Source organism: Cygnus olor, chromosome 3 (genome assembly GCF_009769625.2).
Source record: "Cygnus olor isolate bCygOlo1 chromosome 3, bCygOlo1.pri.v2, whole genome shotgun sequence".
In the NCBI taxonomy this organism is placed as follows: Eukaryota; Metazoa; Chordata; class Aves; order Anseriformes; family Anatidae; genus Cygnus; species Cygnus olor.
In genome coordinates this window covers 17,660,236-17,676,387 of record NC_049171.1, presented here as the reverse complement: position 1 = coordinate 17,676,387, position 16,152 = coordinate 17,660,236, and the positions used below count along the sequence as shown (strand labels likewise).

The 16,152-nt window shown below is 42.3% G+C and overlaps 2 protein-coding genes across 5 annotated transcripts in view; both read left to right on the top strand.

The window, feature by feature from the left end:
- The first annotated feature begins 4,042 nt into the window (after positions 1-4,042).
- Positions 4,043-12,566, top strand: RSAD2 (radical S-adenosyl methionine domain containing 2). The gene is made up of 6 exons (XM_040550794.1): positions 4,043-4,603; positions 4,797-4,958; positions 5,403-5,632; positions 6,458-6,607; positions 8,635-8,667; positions 9,200-12,566. Exons 1-6 carry the CDS (start codon positions 4,240-4,242, stop codon positions 9,362-9,364), a joined length of 1,104 nt encoding a protein of 367 aa, XP_040406728.1. The 5' UTR covers positions 4,043-4,239; the 3' UTR covers positions 9,365-12,566.
- A 1,192-nt stretch (positions 12,567-13,758) lies between these two features.
- Positions 13,759-16,152, top strand: part of RNF144A (ring finger protein 144A) — a 61,892-nt gene continuing 59,498 nt past the window's right edge. Inside the window, exon 1 of one of the 4 annotated variants that reach the window (XM_040550790.1) lies at positions 13,759-14,239. The gene's annotated coding sequence lies outside the window, so the exon portion shown is untranslated. The remainder of the gene's footprint in view (positions 14,240-16,152) is intronic. The other 3 variants (XM_040550792.1, XM_040550791.1, XM_040550793.1) reach the window with 3 other exon arrangements.

Genomic DNA, 16,152 nt, shown 5'->3' with positions numbered 1-16,152 from the left:
CTTATTAGTCACTGACCTATCAGTTTTATTATTCCTCTGTTTTCCTGGTTTCCTGATGCCACTGTTGCCTTTCCCTGATGACTAAATGAGAAATGTTTACTATCATTTTCTGTTTTCCCCTCCCACTGCCTTGATCTGCTCCTGTTTACAGGCATTCCTGAACCAAGTAGCTGGAATTTCTTTTCCTACTCATAGCATGCTTATGAGATCACCTATAATAGGTGTGACTTCTGCCCTACTGGCTATTTACTTAAAACATTACTTTGTGAAAGATTCTAGGCATTTCCCACCAAATTATGCAGAAACAGTTCAGGTAAAAATAGAGCAGAGCTGAGTAGCCTTTCATCTGCAAGACAGATCTTTGTATTAAAAAAGTGTATAAAGTATAAATCTGTTCTGAAATTAACTTATTAAGTATTTTTTGGTTTCTTCAAGAGGACTTTTATCATTTTTGTCTTCTGTATAATAGGAAATGAAATACCTAAGTGCATAGTCCTGTAATGTAAATAAATGATTGAGATACAAGGCAGGAAATAAGGGGTATTTCTTAATTTGAAGGCCCATAAATGCATAAGTACATAAAGTACATGACTAAAATATAGCTGTTTTCATGTAGAATAAAGGGCTTCAGTAAAAGGCCCTTCAGTAAAAGTAAAAGTCTGGGCATAAGATCTTAAGAGCACAGAAGTTAGTATAGTGTTAGGCCAGAGATCCTGCTCTCCTGCCCATGACAATGGCCAGGCCCAGATGTTCAGAGAAGAGTATGGAAAGGACACAGAGGATCCTTCTTCCAGCTTCTTTTGCCACTGTTAGAAGTCATACGTTCTTGTACTTTCTGAGGTCCAGATCATGTACACACCATGTTGTATAAAGGGCCTGTGGTGGACCTCTTACCAACGTTCCTGATCTGTACCTATAATTATATGGTGTGTTTCGTAACTTGATTGCATGTGGGTTATAACTTCTGCTTGGTAATTTCAGTGGGAACCCCTCAGCTTCGTGTGTCCCAGGGAGGGATGAGTCACTCCAAGTATGTGTCCTTGACCAAATCCCATTTATGATTATGGCAGATGTAACGGGGAGATCATTTCTACCTGGGAGTGGAGCAGCAAACAAAACAGTTACTAAGTGCTAAAAACTCCAGATGCCATTGCATGACTTGCCTGCTTGTCCTTGGATTATTTCTGGTCATGTCATGCCTCACAGGTGACGTGGTAATGGCTCCTCATTACATCAGGTGGAGAAGTCACATATTAAAAATATCATTTATATTACTGCTTCATGTTGGCAATTCGCTTTCCCTAGGAAGATACTGTTTTGCTAGAACTGTGAACTAGCCACACTGGAGAAAGCAATTGCTGTGTTTGATTAAATAAAATAAAAATAAAAATAAATAATAATTAAAAAAAGATAAATAATAGATTATTATTTTAAATTTTTGCTTTTCTAGCAAGTAGGGACTACTGCTGCATTATTCATGTTTGTCCAGATGGATCCTTCTATGCCAGTTGTGTGTCTATCTACCATCCAGTTTACCACTAATACCAATATTCGATCATTTCTGCAAAATTATATGTATGTTGAAAACATTTTTTTGACATAAATTAAATGAACTGAAACATATTAAGTACTAGGATGCCAACCTCCCATGCCCCACAGGGGACATGTCCAGGTTTGGATTTAGTTTGCAGTAACAATTAGACATGGGCTTTACAGGTAGTGCAGAGAGTGTAATCTGAAAACATACTCAGCTGAGGCAAAAATAGAGAGAGCTTTTATAATTGCCATTGACTAAGAAAGCATAGAGAAAATTATGAAGAACAGGAAGTCTTAGTATGTTTGAGTGTTAAGCTCTCCATACTTTTTGTTCCTCGAAACAGAGATCCTCTCCTTCAAAAAACCACACAGTTCAAAGATGGTCATGTGTTGGTGTACTGATTCATTGAGCAACACTCTTCTGACATACTCTTGGAGTCATTTTGTATCAGGTGTAAGTCTTGTGTTGAGCCAAATTGGTAATCAGCAAGGATTTTAACAGATTTTGGAAATGAAATATCTTGAAGTTTGTAAGTCTATTTGCCTATCCAGCTGAGGCAGTAGGCAACAAGCCCAGGAGAAAGGCTGCAGTAGGTCTAAGTCACTCTGCCAGCTTCATGGTTATCCAGTCAATATTCTGTGCAGAAGGCCAAGTCAATATTCAAATGTGCAGAAGACCAAGGAAGTTTCTGAGACAAGTGATAATTTGTCACCTGCAATGAGATCTCTATGCAAAGCTAAACACAGAGATTGTGAACTTGGTGGCATACATGTACAGATACACACACACACACGTATACACATGATATGACACACAGAGTATTTCCTGAGAGTTTCCTGAGTATTTCCACAACTGGAAGTCTTGTGATTATCTTCAAGATCTTACGCCTACCACAAGCACTCTCAGTAAAAGATTTTCAACTCAAAGGAGAGAGAAAATTATACTCCCTATAGCTGCGTTGGCTCAACATGACATGAACAAAAGTTAGAAATGAGCTAAGAGAGGAATTTGAATTGGGGACAGAGAAGATACGAAATGGGTGAAAGTTCCTAACATGAAGCAGAAGGGATATATGAGTGATAGGGGAGCAGAGGGTACCAGAAAAGTCTGCTTTCATCCTTAAGCTTGTGCCTTACACAAACCTGAAGGAACTTGAAGGGCACATTCCTCCTGTAGGTAACTCATTGAATTAGTCTCTACTGATAAACTCTGAGACAATTTTGGAAAGTCTCAGAAGCTGAGATATTTTCCATCATGCTGCAACCATCCATTTGCGAGGTGGCATTATTAAGGCTAGATACAGCAAGAAGCCTCCCTCACTGGCATGAATTGTTTCCAGCAAGGATCAGCTGATAGAGAAACTGAATACTGGCTGAATGGGAAAACCTGAATCCATATTATGGTCTGGACATTAATGGGATGGTAGATCAGCTCTAGGAAAGCAAAGGAAAGGTGATGGAAAATTATGGATAGTGTGTAAGAGTACTCATAAACATACAGGAAACATTTTTATTCATAAGTAAGTATTGTTTCCCATTAGAAATAGCAAACAAGATTAACCTAGTTCTTCAACCCCTTTCTCAAGAGGGGAAAAAAAAAAAAAAAAGTCAACATAAGTACAAGACTGTCCCACTACGTTAGTCGTTCTGGCCGGTAAATGGGTAGGGGATTGAAGCTCTAATTTTTTGCTAGACCCATCATGCAGCTGGTAAGTGCTGGGATTCAAGTGTGAATCAAGTGGGATTCAAGTGTACCTTGGCAGAACTGGTGACACTAAACTGGCCACGCAAAAACGAGGACAGCCTGACTGAGGGAGGCACAGCACGTGTGGTGTAGGTGCTGTGCTGTAGGATGCTGTTACATACAGGTGCTGTGATGTAGGTTGCTCCTCTCTTGGTAATTAGCTGTTGTGCCACCAAGGACTCAAAGAAGATAGGAATTGGCTGCTTGGCCCTGCTCTCTCCTGATCCTATCAATTTGGGGCACTTATTTGCCCCTACACTGTGCTACCCCGGGCAGCTGCCACGTTTTCTGCTATTAAAGCTAACCCTATATTCAACTTGGTGCAGTAGCTTTGCTGGAGGTGTTTTAGGCAGTATAGGAGACCAAGAATTAAGACACATTCCAGTATTTTCTTTTCACGACTCTACAGACGTCATTGGGCTCCCAAACCTTGACTGCTCTGCACTGCAAACCTCTTTAAGCCTCCCAGAGCTCATGGCCCTGGGCTGAGAAGGATGTGACACAGTTCAGCGAGCACAGCTTTCACCCTGCTTCCCAAGCCTCACATCCTGACCCACTGGAAGAGCACAGTGCCACTGAGACCACTCACATCAGGGGGTCCTTGGGCGCTGGAAGTGCCCCAGCCTCCAACAGGGGGGCAGCTGCCACAGGAGGTGTTTCTGGTGAAGCGGCTCTGGGTGGAGGGTGCGTGGGCTGGAAGAAGCAAAGCAGGAGAGCAGAAGTGGCTCGGAGCCAAGTTTCCGTTCAGCGGGAAAGGAAAGCGAAACCCAGCGCTTCCCCGCGGCATGGCACGGCACAGCGCAGCGGGGCGGGACAGGATGGGGCTTTTAAGAGAGGATCTCCGGGCTCCTCTCTGCAGCGTGCGAGCCGAGCCGAACCGGGTCGAACCGAGCCTGATCGAGCCGAGCTGAGCCGTGCTGAACCTACCCCAGCCGAGCCGAGCCGAGCCGAGCCGAGCCATGCATCTGGGCGTGCTGCTCCGCCTGCCGCTGGCGCTGTCGCGGGCAGTGCTGGCGGCGCTGCGAGGTCGGCTGGGCGCCCTGTGCTGGAGCCTGGCGCCTCTGTCCCTGTCTCTGTCCCTGCCCTTGTCCTTGTCCCTGCCCGGCTGGCGACGGGGACCGGTCCCCAGCCCCGCCGCCCCTCCGCCCCCCCGCCGGCAGCGGGAGCAGCGGGACGAGGCGGCCCCGACGCCCACCAGCGTCAACTACCACTTCACCCGGCAGTGCAACTACAAGTGCGGCTTCTGCTTCCACACCGCCAAGACCTCCTTCGTGCTGCCCCTGGAGGAGGCCAAGCGGGGGCTGGAGATGCTCAAGGAGGCGGGTGAGCCCGGGGAGACACCTGGGACAGCTGGGGAGGGATATGTGCAGTCGCCGTAATCAAGACCAAGTGGTGTCCAAGAAGTTATCCCTGTAACTGTCATGCTCGGGGTCCCTCTTAATATCGGGCACCGTATTGGAGGGGAGCGCTCAATAGGCAGTCAGGCTCACAGCAACTTTCTTTGGTCCTTTTCTAGGAATGGAGAAAATCAATTTCTCGGGAGGAGAACCGTTTCTTCAGGACAGAGGCAAATTTGTAGGCCAGCTTGTCCAGTTCTGCAAAGAGGAGCTGAAGCTGCCAAGTGTCAGCATCGTTAGCAACGGCAGCCTGATTAGAGAGCGGTGGTTCAAGAAGTACGGTAAGAGAAAATCGCTGCACAGGAGTGCTGGTGTGGTTTGGGAGCCTTGTTGGGGTAGCCTTATGGAAAGATGGGAGTCTTGCTGTCCGTGCAAGCGGGAGATGGTTTGTTTGGAATTCATTGACAGTACCTGCAAACCAAGAGTAACTACCCGTGAAATATTGTTAATTACATGATCTGAACAGATTCAGTCTGTTATATTGCCTCTCTGGTATAATAGTGTAATAAAATAATAGCTCAGGACATCGCCATAGGGCTGGAAAGGAGAGGGCGTGCATTTTGAAGATGCCGCTGCTGTGGCTTTTGTGGTTCATGTGATGATTCCACAGAACTGTACTTGGGTGGCACTTGGTGACAGATCACAAGGAAGTGAAAATGGGCAGACTACTGACAACTTTCAACTAAAGAACTGACTACTAATCAATTTTTAAAACTTGTTTTCAGGTAAATATTTGGACATTCTGGCAATTTCATGTGATAGTTTTAATGAGGAGGTCAACGTTTTAATCGGCCGTGGTCAAGGAAAGAAGAACCATGTGGAAAATCTGCATAAACTGAGACAGTGGTGCCGCGAGTATGCTGTTGCTTTCAAAATAAATTCTGTGATCAACAGATTTAATGTTGAGGAAGATATGAATGAGCAGATCACGGCACTCAACCCTGTGCGCTGGAAGGTAAGAAAGTAGCATGTAGTGTAGGTTTCATGTTCAGTGAAAGATAAGGATGAAGTGAATTTCTGGAGTTCTCTGCACCTCTAATAACCTCAGGCAGATCTCCAGCTCCAGCTTGGGGTGGTGTTAGTGGACTTCTCAGTATTACATGGTGTTGCGATGGGTTGTCACTCTTTCTGAACTTACATGGGGCCCAATATATCAAGAATATTTTCTGTTGTGACATTTATACTTAGTTTCCTGGGGTTTCAGAGCATGTTGATGGAAAAGGCACCTTTTTTCTCCAAAGTCTCATCTGTATGATTTGTCATGTAGAAGGAAGCCATTCAGTAGACAAACTGTTTCGTTTCTGGAGAGTCTTCTCTATATTTTCTGCAGTTATGTGATGATAGCTGAATTTACAGTCCCTAATCAAGTTAAAGTCATAAAGGATACAGATTGACTTGACAGTCTGCAAGGCACATAGTACTTATGACATTTATAATATAGCCATACTAATTTAGGTTCAATCAGAAGTTTGTTTGGGCTTTGATTATCAGTGCCCTTATTAAGAACAAAGCAGTTAAGATTTCTGTGGAAATCTGGTTAGGAGCCATGACTGTGTAATTACATTTAGAACTATGTAATGGTCATTTGCTAAAAATAAATCTGCACTGTATCCTTTGCATAGGATTCACTTAATCACAGTTTCTATCAGTGTGGCTGCAGTTACAGAAAAATGAAAGACATTGCTACTGAGACGACTGATGGTATTTGTAATGATGGCAGTCTGTTATTCTCAAGACAAGTAAAGTCCTAAAATCTTACCAAGGTACCCTTTGTCTTCAGGTGTTCCAGTGCCTGCTCATTGAAGGGGAGAACAGTGGTGATGATGCCCTGAGAGAAGCAGAGAAATTTGTTATCAGTGATGAAGACTTTGAGCAATTCCTGGATCGCCACAAAGATATCTCCTGTTTGGTGCCAGAATCTAATCAGAAGGTAAAATTGAGACAGTCCTTTCATAACTTTATTTTGTGGTTAGCTAGAAAGATGATGAAGACCTAGAAGCTCTCATGGAAATTAACACTTTTCCTATTTGTATTGGGTTAGAAGAGGTACAGTACAATGTAGCACCTGGTTTTGTTACAGTGGAAGCCAAGATTTTTTATTTCCTTTAAGATTTTTTATTGAGCGTGATGTTACTAATAGAAGAGTAAAAACTCACTGATCCCAGTCCTGTGGAAGCCAATGAAAATTCTGTCACAGTGTCTTGTGGCCCTCTGAGTTAGGTGGATATAGAAAGTATCAGCACAAAAACAGTAGAAACTTTATTTTCCACAATTGAGTTGTGAACTCTAAACAATAGTTAAAACCTCTGGAATTGGATAGGTCTTCCCCACCAGGGCACGTGAGTCTGATAAGGTTGAATGTCAATTTAAACACACTTTGTACCATGTGCACAATTTCCTAGTAGAGTTTCATCATGATGTTATGCAGTGTCATTGACCCACATGAAGTAAAGAGATCATCCCATTCAATGCTATATTGCGTACTGAGGAACGAGAACTGGTATTTTTGCCTGACATATCTTACTAGTAACTCTTCCCTAAAGCTGTATTTTTAACATTGTCTGTCTGAACTCCTTTGGATTGCATTTTCAGGCAATTTCCTTATTCACAAGGAAACTCCTTGTGCTACTGCATTGCTCAGCATTCAGCTTGCTGAGCTGCCATTTAGGTTAAATTAGCTGCAGTAAAAGACTTCAATGCCTAAGAGTGGAGCCCAGGACCTTTTTTAGATGTCTACAGACCCTATACAAGGCAGGAGGAAAGTTAAAAATTCACTGTTCCAAAGGTTTATGAACTGAATAAATAGTAAATTTAGCCAACATAAGGAATGCCTTGAGTCTACCATCTCTTTCCTTTTCCTCTCCAAAGATTAAGACTCTTCATACACAGCTTACTTCCTCATGTATAGAGAGCTCTCAAGTGAACAGTTTGGGTTGTCTTACTACGTAACACCCTTGTGGTTTTCCTTTCAGAGGAAAGACATCTCTGCTGACCTTAGCCTCAGTGAATAACTCGAGCAGTAAGAAGGTGTCTGAACTGTAAGACTTCAGGCTATCATGGGATACTTCTCCAGTCTTCCTGGTGAAGTTGTGCCACTCACCTGCAAAAAGTTCCAGATTAGCTGATTAGTCATAGAAGGGAAAAGTAACAGAGAACTGGGGAAGGAGAACATGTTCAGATGAGAAACTAGAACTTTCTGCTTTTTAAAATTTATTTTCCATTTAAGAAGTCCTACAAAGAAAAAGTAGACATCCTTCAATAAGTTTGGCTCTCTTTTAATGTAGTAGAAGATTCCTTGCTTCTCATTTCCATCAATCCTGTGTAGAAGATGGACACCAAATTGATCAAACAGATTTCTTGCTTTGCACAGCAGCAAATGCCACTAACTCAGAGAATACTTTTTTCTTGGGGAGGTAGGGGGAGCAAGTAGGAGATGACCAGTTAGCTGAGCAAATATGTCTGATTTCTGCTCTTGGTCTATTTCCTGGTGCAAACCTGAGAGCTTTTTGATCTGGGAGATTACCACTAATACACCTTTGTGTGCTGGGTTGATAAATAAACACCCTCGCTAAAATAGTCATGTCATTTGTTTGGCAAATAACTTAATCATTCCAGTATGCAAAATAATGTAATTACTGCTGACGTTGAAGTTAATAGCAAACTTGAACATTATTTAGAACAGCTTTATCTAGTTGGGCACCCACATTGAATTTGATGTTTAAGACATCATATTCAAGCAATTACTGTTTTGTTCCTCTATTGAGACATGATAGTAATCCTGTCACTTATTCTTGTAAATTTGATCCAGGCTCACTGAAATCGGTCGGAAGACACAACCTGGTTCAAAGAAGATTTGTATCAGGCTTTGAAAGAGTAATTGTTTGTCTTGTCCTTGACTTTCTCAAGAGTGGAATTTTCATTTGTATATTAATCTGTTCTTATTTTGATCTATTACAGATGAGGGATTCATACCTCATTTTGGACGAATACGTAAGTCTTTGTTTGATACTTGGTATTTGCATGCTGATACATGCCCATGGTTAACTACAGTTATAACCAACTTAATTTCCTCTGCATTCCATAAAATAATGTTTACCATGTAGTACAAAGAATACATGTCATTTCTTCCCACAGACATATTGAGAACTGAATATAAGTCTGACCTAAGGAGGAGTTGCCATCAGGTTGCATGCATAATCTTGTGAATCTTAAAGTATAGATGTGTCATTGCTGATTTTCTGTAATTTAAAAATATAGAATTTGTCCTGAAAGTTAAATTTCAAAGAGCCTACTTATTTTACACGTAACTGAAGAACAAGCATTTAATCTTCAGGGTTTTTGGTGTGGCTTTGTTTCTGCTAAGGTGTGTCAGTGTGTCTAACCATGAGCCTCTGAGCCACCTAAGGAGTGTTAATACGTTCACATTGGCTTTTGAGGGATTGCAGTGCAAGTTGTTTAATTCTGTAGAAAAATTAAGTTCGTACAAATTAACTTTCTAACGTCTTACCTATTGATTTTCCAGATGCGTTTTTTAAACTGCAGAAATGGACGGAAAGAGCCTTCCAACTCTATCCTGGATGTTGGTGTAGAAGCAGCTATAAAATTCAGTGGATTTGATGAAAAGATGTTCCTGAAACGAGGAGGAAAGTATGTGTGGAGTAAAGCAGACATGAAATTGGACTGGTAACTCAATATACTGAATTGTGACAAGTCCATTCCGTAATGAAAATGTGTGTGTACATGTGTATATGTGTATATGTATATATGTATATAATGTTATTAAGTACAATATGGTATACTATACAGACTGATGTTCAGTGCAATCCTATATTTGAAAGTGTTAAATGTTTTTAGGATGTAGATTATGTTCTTATCTGTTGTTGGGTTGAACATTATCAACTACTTACAGTGTTTTCATATAAACAGATCTCTGAAATCTACTTACTGTTCCGTTGTATGAAGGACTTAAGGGCAAACTGTTAAGATACTGACACACAGGAAACAGTGTTAAGGTAATAGATAAGGTGTGCTGGCAGGAAAACAAACCAAAATTAAAACATAAAAAAATAAAAAATAAAAATCTGCAATTCATTATAAACAGCTGTAATGACTGGTAAGTGGAAACCCCTATCTGGAAATGTTTTCTGCATAGGTCGTTATGGACAGGTTGTTGCAGTTCCTCAGTAGCTCACAAGAGGGCCAACTGGCAGACCGTTGGAAGCAGCCCTCGTCTTTTTCAGAAGTAATAGAAGGTCAGAATCTAGTTATAATTTTCTATAATAAACAATATATTTAAAAGGAAATCAAGATTAAAAAAATGACAGTTTTCATGCTTAAAGACTGAAGTGTAAAAACATCTGTTGTTTTTCTCCCTCTCCTCCATATACACATATGTTTTTTGCAAAAATGTTGGGAGATGTAATTTTCTCTGAAAACATTTTTTTTTAGTCACGAGAGATTATTACATTTTTCCTAAAACATGAAAGTGAATTTTACTCGATAATGAGAAACTTGTTATTTCACATTGGCAATGACCTTACTTCTAACAAATATTTACAGGGGAAAGAATGTTTGCATTTTATTCATAACTTCCTCCATTTTCCTTTTATCTGCAAATATTGATTTATTATTCTTTATCAGCCTCATACATACAGTTCTGTTGAAGACCTCCTCTGAAATGAATGAATAATATGTAACATACTTCAGATGTATCTTCTCTTGAATACTGGCACTATTACTCTCATGCTTTTTATTTTGCTAAGGCATGGTGTTGCAAACAACTTATATCATGTACCTTTCTTTTAAAGGTTACTTGCTTTTCACTTTTGGCTTGATTGCCAACACACAGATGTTAAGTGAACCTAACTGGGCTTTGTGATAGCTGTCTGTGATTTGAAGTGATGGCAGCACCAACATAAAATAGAAAATAGTTTAAAAAACCTACACAGGCAATAATTAAATATGCTGCCTGATTTCTTGGTCTTCTGACAATTTTATAGCTTTATAATTACAGTTTTTCAAATGTAACTTGTCCCACCCCTCTAGATCTCTGTATGAAGGGCACAGGGATGAACATTGCACAAAAGAGAAGTGAGCTGGCACTACTCATTCTTACTGTCTGCTGAACTTGATACCTAGATTCATGTGTTTAAATATTTGCAGTTCAGCACGCATTTAATGTACAGTGTAGAGAAAATTACACCTTCTTTCCTTTTCCTGATTGTATTGGTATTTTTAAAGGGTTTTTCAAGAGAAATGTTTTGCATTCACCTACTACACCTTCAAAGTTGAAAGGGAAAACACTTAAAATAAGAGCTGCTACTTCTGAGTAGAAAATGGTGCAATCTCTGAAAACACAGTGAAAATGTTTCAGTTTATAATTCCTTCAGTTTCTATTTTTACTGTCCTGACTGTAAATATACTGTCTCAATGGTGCTCTTTTGTCTTTTTTGCATTTCACAAAATAATCACAACACTTCCAATACGTTTCAGTATTTTTTTTCTTGTATTAATACTAAGTGACATTTTAAATGTGGCCCACACACATTAACCCCACAGTCTTTTGGCAGCTGTTTCGCTGACCTCAGTTGGAGTTTTGCCTGAGTAGCAACTACAGGCAGCGCAAATTTGTGTAACTGTGGTGGTTGACTTCCTCTGTGTTCCCATTGCTCAAACGTTAAGCCTAGCATCTTCCTCAGCACTGACGCTGCATGGTAGAAAAGAAGTATTTTCCTTTGCTGCTGGCTCAGTCCCAGCCTGAGGAAAGATTTAGTGCATCAGTGTAGCACTAAATCTACCAGCTTGCTGCTTCTGCAGAAAATGCCAGCTGTATCACAGCACACAGATGCGAGGCGCACAAACTCCCATTCAGAGCCAGAAATCCTGCCATTCTTCCCCGTGCATTTTTCTCTGTAAATGGCTATTGTGCTGCAAGAGATCCTCTGTGCCTGAGGAGGAAGCTGCAAGATAAACAGAAGGTAGCTGAAAACATGAAAATGCATTAAATAGTTTAAATGTTAAGACACTGAAGATGGCTTTTATCATAAGGCTCCCATTTCTTATTTCTTAAAATTTTAAGGATTTTACATTGCATCTTGCTAGCATATGTAATTAAGGAAATGTTTCTGCTCTGTATGATACTCTTTTCCAAAGAAAATGCCAGTTGTGTACATTGCAAATGAAGAATTTGACTAAAACAATTTGACAACACATTGAAGTTAATAAATAGCTATTGGTATTTTAATATGCAAAATTTGTTTTTGTGTGAAAATAATAATAAAAAAGTTGGCTGCATCTCGATTAACCTGTATATATATACATATTTTAATCTGTAAACATAGTTCATTTTGGACTAAAAAATGGATTTGAGGCTTTTATTTTGTACTTGGGCCTAACTTTCAGCATGGGACTAGAGGAATAATACTGAATTCAATAGGGGTACTCCCAGACTGAAAGATTACATGTGCATTGTGACCCTGAAGAGTCAGGATTTAAATTTAAGTCCTGTAAACACAGATATGCTTGATTGTATTTTCATGTGTAATCCCGTAGCACTGCAGCTGAGCACTTGCTAAAAATGCTGGATCAGGCAGTAACTTACATTGCCGTTTACTAGCATTATGCAGCTATTCATATTTTAAAAATTTGTAGAGATGAAAGTTTGGGAGAATGAATTGATTCAGTAAAGAAGTGATTGTATGTATGAATATACCTTGAGTAATGAATAAAACTGTCATTTAAGATGCATTTTACAGTGCCCTCTTTTTCAATGTGAAAGAAGCTTAATGTATTTGAATGCTGAGATGAAGTTTTGAATGATACTGCCACATAACTTGTGCTAAGTATTTTATATGAATATGTTGCACATTGCAATAAATGTTTCTGTTTTCTTAAGTTTGTCTATAATTTCTTTCTTAAAAAAAAAAAAAAAAAAAAAAAAAACAGAGCCACAATAGCTGAATGTATGACTGCATTCACAAGAGAGCTGTAATTCAGGATGAAGCCTCTATTTAGCACCGGGGTCTGCTTGCGCGGCGCCAATGGCAGCATCTAGGCCGCAGTGGAGAACAATGGTGGTGATTCTCCTCGTGATGAAAAGCATTCGTTATATGCCTGAGTGGACTGTGCCATGCTGGGGGAAGAGAAAATACATTGTGCTGTTCAGATGACAGCCATTACGAAAGTCACAACTGTCCATAAATATCCCGGGAGAAACAGATTGTCTTCTCTCATGGTAAATGAGAGAGAAACCTTGTCACGTTGGAGGAGGAGTAAAGACAAGAGGCTTCTCGGGCTCATCTCCTTGTCTTCAGGCTGTGCTATGAACTGTTTCATGTACCAGGCAACCCAAAAAGGCACTTTCAGCAGTAATTTATTGTGTGTGTGTTGGAAGCTTAGCATTTTTTCCATATTGCTTTTGCCTTTTTTCTCCACATTCTAGTGTCGGGCAGGTGCCTGGGCGTAGAGCCACAGCCAGATGCTGTTCCCTACCCCAATCCGCAGCCCCAGGGGTGCAGTACTGCCCTCACCCCTCACTCAGGGGAGGGCAAAGGCTGCATGGCAGTAAATCAGCCAGACACCTGCAGACCATCTCAGTGCTTTTCCTTTGTGTCTCCCTGCGTCTCCCTGCGGAAGAAAACCATGCTAAGTGCATAAACCAACAACAGGAAGGCATCAGTTTATTTATTTATTTATTTTGGTAAATAACGCTTGCAAAACAGCAGCTTGCCAACCAGCCGTGACCATCACGGTTTCCTTCCTTTTCTCACAAGCAAGGCTGAAAACCCTTCCTTTGTAAACCCCACAAAGGTTTGTACATCTCTCCTTGACACGATCTGGGACAACCTGAGCCGCGACCAAAGGGGGCATGAAGGAAGAGCCGCAGCTCCGCACGGTTCGGCTCGGCTCGGAACACCTCCGGGAACTCTCTCCCGGCTGCCAACCGGGGAAACCCCCGGTATCCTCGCGGCCTCCGTGCCGGGAGGCGCCTCCCGGGGCCGCCAGGGGTCGCCGCAGCGGGGCGGCCCCTTCAAAGCGGGCGGGCGGCAGCAAATGGCGCCCGCCCCCGCCCCACCCCGCTCCACCTCACGCCGGAGAAAAGCCCGGGAGCGGCGCTCGCCTCACGCGCCGAGGGGGAGACCATGCCTGGGGTGGCGGCGGTGGAGGAGGTGGTGGCAGCTCTGGTGGCGGTGCCCGGCCGCGGCTCCACGGGATAGCGTCGCGCACCTCGCCACCCTTCCCGGCCGAGGCTGCAGCGGCGCGGTAAGGGCGAGGCGGGGGTGCTGCGGGGTGCCCTGTGTGGGGTCGGTGTGTGGGGTCCCCGCTCTCCCCACGTCCCCCAGATCCCTTTATATCAAGAGATCTGCTCGATCCCCCTCCGCGGCCTCCTCCGAGGGGGCGACGGGGACGCGGCGTCGCGGCCCTGCCCGTGTGCCCCGGTGTCGCCGGGGGCTGGCTGTGGGACGAGCGCTCCGATCCGGAGGTGACAGCCGCCCGCCGGGTAGTCGCGATAAATCACGGGCCGCGACAGAGCGAGGGCTGCCGGCAGCGGTGCGGCTTCCAGGTAACGAAAGCAGTTCTTTGCACTTGCCTATTTTCTGTTCTGCGATTTACAGAAATGAGCTAAACCTCCGTGGGGCAGCCCAGTGCCCTTGGGACGCGACAGCTGATCTGGGAGAGGGTTTAAAAAAACAAACACCCTGAAACCACCCAAACAAAGCGGCACGTGGATTGACATCCCCATCCTATGTTCTCAGGAGGCAAAGTGCCCTGTTCAGGGGGGAAACTGTGTTGTTTGGGTCTCCGGGGTGAAGAAGTAGGAGTTGGAGATCTCTTTTCTGGCTTGTAATTTTTCCTTCGTTCACTGCAATTAAGAGATGCTGCTATTGATATAAATATATATTTTTGAGGTGTCAGAAGAAACAGTATGCATGATAAGGGTGCTGTCCTTTCAGCCAGTCCCCCAGTGTCCCTTGAAACCAAGATTATCTTCATGAAATATCAGGCCCTGTATCACTTTCTTTTTATATCTTCTAAAGAAGTGGAACAGGGAGTGTCAGGGGGGCAGGCTGGTAGGAGAAGATGCAAGCTGCTTGTGTTTCCCCTGTGTTCTTGGAAATGCTCTCGTTCCTCCCCTAGAACAAATTATTCTGTGTTCTACAATAAGGGTGATTTATAAATAGATCCATTTGTTTGTATTGTTTGTGGTGTAGCCAAACAACTGTTTATGTTGTGAAATGGGATTGCTTCATTGTACATTAGTTTATCAGTGCTGACCCAGAAGTGGCTGCAGCTGAAGTTGCAATGTTCTTGGGCAGAGTGCTACTGGAAATTACATCAGTTCCAGTTGTCTGGTGAAAAAACTTGTGGTTGCTGCCCTTTTCTTTGCCTCTGTGTGTTTTCTTTGTGGACCTGAGATCTAGCGAAGCGTGGGGTGGGGAGAAGGAGGGAGTGTGGATGCTCAGGGCAGATTTGTGCCTTTAAAAAAAGCGCTTTGTTCGTACCTCAAAGGATATTTACAGCATAGGAGAATTTGGATGACTCTCTCGTGATAATGTTAGGCAGTCAGTCAAACTGGACAGACTTGGAAGTTTGTTACATACAGAACAGAAGTAAGATTAAATGAAAAGAGTAGGGAGGGGAAAAAATTCCTTTTGTTTAGGAGCTACTTGAATAAGACACTATTTTTTTTTCCCTTCAGGATGAAGTTCTGTTCCTTCACTCCTCCTTTCCCTGGCCATCATGTCTCATTATCCTTGTGTGCAATTGGAATATTGGTCATGATGGGGAGAAACCATCTGTGCTTGAAATAAGAGTACGATGTTTCAATCTGATTTAACTTCTTTGATTGAGACGTCCTTTAGGTAAAACAGAGTTGATTTTTGTCCTTTCTGAATCACCCTGATTCCTATTCTAGGAGCTGCTAGACCAAATCATGTGTTTATTATGTGCAAGCTATTGTAGACTTTTGCCCTTGAAGCATAGTCTAGTTTTGAGTAGTCTTCATTGCAGTCTGGATTTCACATATTTTGGCATTTTAAAGTGATAACTGGGGGAGCAAGGGGAGAGGAAGAGATGTCTTTAACTGTTTTTGTTTTTAACACTTTTTTCAAGAAATACATTCCAAGTCTTTGTTACATTTTGTGTTTTTTTTTTTTTATTTATTTATTTTATTTTTCAAATAACTTCTGACAACTTTCCGTTCAGTTAAGCCAAAGGACAAGACTGCTGACTTAACCATGAGTTTTGGCTGCAGTGCCATCCTGAGGGTATGAATGGCTTCAGTGTATCTGCTGTATTTACAAGAATGCTCTCATAGGCTGGCAGAAAACTGTTGTTTGCCCTTCCTGTGCTGATTCAGGGAGAAATAACAACTCCAGTTGTCCTGTAGCTTGGTCTGCGTGTGTAGACCCTTTCTGCCCCAGAGAGCTGGTGTAGCAGGGGAGTCAGAATGTGTTAGTTTCTTGTCATATTTCC